Source organism: Notothenia coriiceps, unplaced genomic scaffold, assembly GCF_000735185.1.
Source record: "Notothenia coriiceps isolate Sejong01 unplaced genomic scaffold, NC01 NC01_scaffold00034605, whole genome shotgun sequence".
NCBI lineage: Eukaryota > Metazoa > Chordata > Actinopteri > Perciformes > Nototheniidae > Notothenia > Notothenia coriiceps.
In genome coordinates this window covers 1,625-7,188 of record NW_011367306.1, presented here as the reverse complement: position 1 = coordinate 7,188, position 5,564 = coordinate 1,625, and the positions used below count along the sequence as shown (strand labels likewise).

At 42.3% G+C, this 5,564-nt stretch overlaps 1 protein-coding gene across 1 annotated transcript in view; it reads right to left on the bottom strand.

The window, feature by feature from the left end:
* Positions 1 to 4,873, bottom strand: part of LOC104962388 (transmembrane protein 26) — a gene marked incomplete at its 3' end in the record, with an annotated part of 7,807 nt that extends 2,934 nt beyond the window's left edge. Inside the window, exons 1-3 of the mRNA XM_010790828.1 lie at positions 4,680 to 4,873; positions 2,424 to 2,517; positions 2,118 to 2,303 (exon numbers count right to left, since the gene is read on the bottom strand). Coding sequence (XP_010789130.1) covers positions 2,118 to 2,303; positions 2,424 to 2,517; positions 4,680 to 4,873 — 474 coding nt within the window. The remainder of the gene's footprint in view (positions 1 to 2,117; positions 2,304 to 2,423; positions 2,518 to 4,679) is intronic.
* Between the last annotated feature and the right edge of the window lie 691 nt (positions 4,874 to 5,564).

The following is a 5,564-nucleotide window of genomic DNA, read 5'->3' as shown; positions in this document are numbered from 1 at the left end:
GACTTCGATGGTTCGATTCGATTGTACGGGGGGTAGACTGTGACGGCACCGTAAAATGCAAAGATTCCAATCGCCTGAACTTTTATAAGTCGTTTTGGATATTTATATTTAGATTCAATAACTCAAAAATCGGATTATGAAGTCTTAGAATTTTTAGGGAATTGCAAACATGTACGTAACACGAGTTAAGTGGTCGACCCTTAGTTCGCTTTATAATTATACAAAACGGGACTGTAATCAATAAATATAAAACTATTTTAGTGAATTATATGCACATTATGTAAATTCATTCGATTCCTCTCCCGGATCTATAAGATTTTATGTTTTAACAGGTTTAATATCATTTCTGGTACCGTAAAGTAAAACGTAAAGTCCAACTAGGTGATCTACCGTGTCGAGATCTGGTTAAATGGAAACGCACCTCAGACCAGATAAGAGAGTCGAACCGGGGTGAGCCGTTGGGCCCGCTTATGTCAACATTGTTTGTCACTCCGCGACTCGTTTTACATGATCTTACGCTAGTTTTGATAATTGTGAAAATATATTTCAGTCCGTTGGATTGGTCCGAATCACACTAAGACCAATAAAAATGGTCATGGAAATTATTGGTAGGCAAGTGACAATAAACTGGTAACACCTCTCCGTCTGCAAAAGGACAACAAACATTAATAACGTCGATTAGCCTACCGTTAGTTATGTACCCGATTATGTACACGACCGTAGCTATGTCTTCATTTTAGTACTTGCTTTTACTAGATGCGCTGCCATTGTACGCACATCCTTTTGCACGAAATAACCCCCACGGTTGAGTATTACTAATTAGATCCGTTCGTATCAGTTCTATCAGCTCTAATCGAAATTGTAGGACATCTTACGGTCCCTCTTTGCAAGTATTGTCGCAACACTACGGCTTGTCGAAAGCTATTTTTGTGTAAGTCGAATACCCCCCCTTTTTTACCCCCTTATAAATAGTCGGGAAAACGAAACACTGTCAGTCTGTTGACCTTCATACACATCAATAAATCATACAAGATAAAAGAGAATGTGTAATGATATGCTACACTATTAACTCCTTTAATACTCTCCAATAATAAACTATAATGAAATAAAGAAGATAGTAGATAATGAAAGATAACAAGAGACTGACAAGTGACTTCGTCAGATAGAATTAATAAAAAAAGAAGGTAGAAGGTAATATACACAATAACACAAAAATCAGACTTTCGCGAAGCCAAGGTAGTGTTGCGACAATACTTGCAAAGAGACCGTAAGATGTCACTACGAATCGTTAGAGTGATAGAACTGATGAACGACTATAGTATACCACCCAGTTATTCGGGCAAAGAATGTAGCGTACAAATAATGGCCGCATCAAAAGCAATTACTAAAATGAAGACTACCGGTTACATCGGTACATAACTACAGTAGGCTATCGACGTTATTATGTTTTTGTCATGTCCGTTTGCAGACGGAGAGGTGTTACCAGTTGGGATTGGCACGTCGTGGCCTAGCCAATAATTTTCATTCCATTTTTTATTGTCTGGAGGTGTGATTCGCGGACCTCAATCGACAGACGGACTGAAAATAGATTCACAAAATATCACAAACTAGCTAAGATCAGTAAAACGAGTCGGCGATACTACATGTTGGACATAAGCGGCCAACCGCTCACCCCGTTCGGACTTCTCTTATCTGTCTGAGGCGGTTTCCATTTTAACACAGATCTCACAGAGATCACATAGTGGACTTTACCGTTTACTTACGCCAGAATGATATTAAACCTGTATAAAACATAAAATCTTATAGAATCCGGGGAGAGGGAATCGACTGAATTTACATAATGGGTGCAATATTACACTTCACTATAGTTTTATTTTATTGGATTACAGTCACGTTGTATAATTATAAACGAACTAAGTGCACAACTTAAATCGTCGTTAACGGTATGTTTGCAATTCCCCTAAAATCTAAGACTTCATATCCGCCGATATTTTGGAGTTATGAATTAAGGAATAAATACATCATAAACGAGTATGAAAGTTCCAGGGCTATTGATCTGTGCATATTTACGGTTGCCGTTTCACACGTCTACCCCCGGTACAGACGCGAAATCCGACATCGGAAGTCGAGCGAGACCTGAAAAGTCGAGCCACCGCCCTCCAGGGCGGAGCCCGAGACGGAGAACGGGAAAAACTCATCGCCCCAACTTGAGACTTGCAGTCACAGCTTTCGGCAATCACCGGCTGAGGTGGATGATTCCCGAACAGAGCCGTGAGACGTCTTAGGATACCCACTGGCAGTGCCTGGGGATGCAGGTAACATGTCAAATACCACAACTGCCGATATGTGAGAAGAAAAAAAAGCTCCCCCAGCCCCAGTCTCCCGGATCCATATTTTCGTATCTGAGCATATATGGTACTTACCCTGGCATCGACAGGCACATGCAGTGGGATCCTAATACGTCTCAACTGCTCTTCCGGGAGCATCATCCCGTCAGCCTGGCGTGATTTACCCGAACTGTCGCTTGTAGTCTCAGATTAGGGCGACGAGGTTTATTCCGTTCTCGCCTCGGCTTCCGCCCTGCGACCGCGGAGGCTTGACCTTCATTTGTCTCGATCGAGTCCGATTCTTCGATTCGATTGACTTTTATATATACGTATGTTCAATGACGATGTCACAATCAAGGGGATATATTTGTAAGTATGTGACATTCAGTTTACTCTGTCTAGGAGCGTTCTCTTAATCGATATAAACAATTTGGAGGACTTACGAACAAAGGGTGCAATTCTTTTCTTATGGCTATGTATCGTTTTCCCTTGTCAACCACGCTACAAGTCGAAGTATTCGACAAGGGAAACGAGTTGTATTAGAATAAATTCGGATGAATGATCGTGTTCGTGTACGGTTCGGGCTTAGGGAACTTTCAGCTCGGTGGCGGGAGGTCCCGCCTCGGCTCTGCCTCTTTGCCCTTATTTGGAGTAGGCGGGAGTTGAACTCTGACGTCAGTGTCGAGCCGTTAGTGGCCGACTCCGCCTACTAAGGGCTTCTCGGCAACTCTGCAGAATCCTATGGGTGACGTCACGGACCCTACGTCCATTTACAGTTTATGGTTGTGACGTTATAACTCTTCTTTTTTTTTCGAGGGGTGGGGGGGTCAGAGGGCCTAGGTATAAAAGCATAGACTGTATATATAAATGGACGTAGTGTCCGTGACGTCACCCATAGGATTCTGCAGAGTTGCCGAGAAGCCCTTAGTAGGCGGAGTCGGCCACTAATGGCTTGACAGCGACGTCAGAGTCTAATCCCGCCTGCTCCAAATAAGGGCAACGAGGCGGAGCCGAGGCGAGACCTGCTGCCTCCGAACTGGAAGTAAACAGAGCTAGCTCAGGCTAAGAAGCTAAGCTAACATGAAATACATGCATACCAAGTTACTGCTAACAGTGTAGTTCCCCTATTTAAACGTTACATTCATAATCAAATGAGACAATCTGCAAGAGAATTAGCTATATTTTGTTATTCTTAATGCTTGTCATTCACATGTTAAGAAAAGACGGACTCCACCGCCCGGACCTAACGGAGTCGCAGTGGGCTAGCTCCGGGACGCCGGCTGGAGCTAGCCCCCTGCGGCTCCGTTAGCTCCGGCGGCCACCACTGGGATAATTGGGTCCCCTATTAACATTTGCTCACGTTTAGCATTATGGGCGTCATAGCCATAGACTATAAAAGTCTTACCCAAGGCTGAATCATAAACTAAAATGTATATGTATGTATAAAGGGTTACGTCCTTAGCTGGCTAATAAGTAACAAGCTAAGCTACCAAGCACACAAACACCTGCGAACGGGACATGTATAATATTATCATTTTAGACTTGGTTTTAGCCTAGCAGAGTGGACAAGTTGCTGTTAGCTGACAGTGAGGCATGTACATGTCCATCAAAGTGACCACGCCCTAATTTATGCAAAAGCTTTAAGGCTTAATATTAATTAAACAGATGAGTTGAGAAAAAATTCACCCCCCAATCCATATTCATGAAGGGGGGATCTAACTATACAGAGAATATGTTTTTTTGAACCACGATGTAAACATGTTTATTTCTGCTGTAAAGTTGGGCATTTTAACATGGGGGTCTATGGAAATTGCTCCCTTCTGCAGACTGCTCCTACTGGCCACTAGATGAACTGCAGTTTGAGGCACTTCCGTATTCGCGTCCCGGCTCTTCCCCAGAGTTTGCCGCTTGGGCTGTACTTTGCTCCACCCTTGTGGCACTGCTGGTTCCAAAAAAAACAGATGGAAACTGCCAAAATGCCAAACATGAGTCTTCAAAACGTGTTGGCTTCTCTTCTATGTTCCACACAAAGGGCTTAAAGTCAAGAAACCTTGCCCTGCCTTTTTGTGTGTCTTTTGGGAGTCCTTCAATTTTATGTATAACCCTAACCATGCTAAATGTCAGTATGTTAGCATTGCCATTGTAAGCATGTTAGCATGCACATGTTAGCATTTAGCTCAAAGCTACTGTAACATGGCTGTAGAGAATGATTTATTGAATAAAGGCCCATTATGATAGTCACTATTTTCAGCCCAATCCCCACAATCAGAATCCATGGTACTTTATTTATCACTGGTTAAAATGTTTTATAAAACAATAAAATAAACACTGATAAAGTGGCCGCATTGTTACCATTTCCACTCTGCATTTTGCGTGCACTTCAGAGTGACAGCCATTTCCACACCCAGCAGAGCCACGCCTGTCAGCAGCAGCCAATAGAGTGGCTCCCCTTTCACGGCCACCACACGCCACACTGTCACCACCCCGTGCACCACAAACAGGAAGCGACTCAGCAGAGCCAGCAGGACGTTCAGGAGACGAAACATGGTGCACCGAAGGGAACCTGTACAGAAGATAGTTGTATTATTATGTTCGATTCAAATGTATAACTTACTTAAAATTATAGAAATGTGTTTAGTTGGTGTTGAGGTAGGTTGTAAAACTTTATTTTCTATGCCTTTTGTTTGGCATAGAGGTCAAATGTTTGATTGTGAAAAAAAGGGGGTGGTCAATGAGAGTGGTCTGTAACAAAAAGTCCCCTTACAATAAACTAAATGGGTCTACATACTAATGCCAAACCCTCAACCGTTTATAGTAGACTCTTGTGGGAGCCACCATTGGTCTAAACATAGACGTCCTTTTCCATTTTGCCAAAAGGTCAAGGGTCTGTGAAGTTCTGCATGTTCTGAGGTTGTGTATGTGTGAATACAGCCATTGCATGATTAAAAGGCCAAAATCTATAGATTTTTGGTGTCACGCAGATATAATTGAATCCAGTTGGGGGTCAGATGTGGCATACAGTCATTTGAAAATCCTATTTGTGTGCCATATTTGCTATTCAACACATCATTATTGCAAGACTAAAGAAAGTTGAGGCATACTCAGAAAACTTTTGTTAACAATGTCTCAAAAGTTGCAACAATAAAGGCCTTTATGTCCTTTCAAAACTAATATAGTTTTAGTGTAACACACTTAATGTCAAACAATAAAAGCTTTTGCCAAGCTAATAATTGAAAA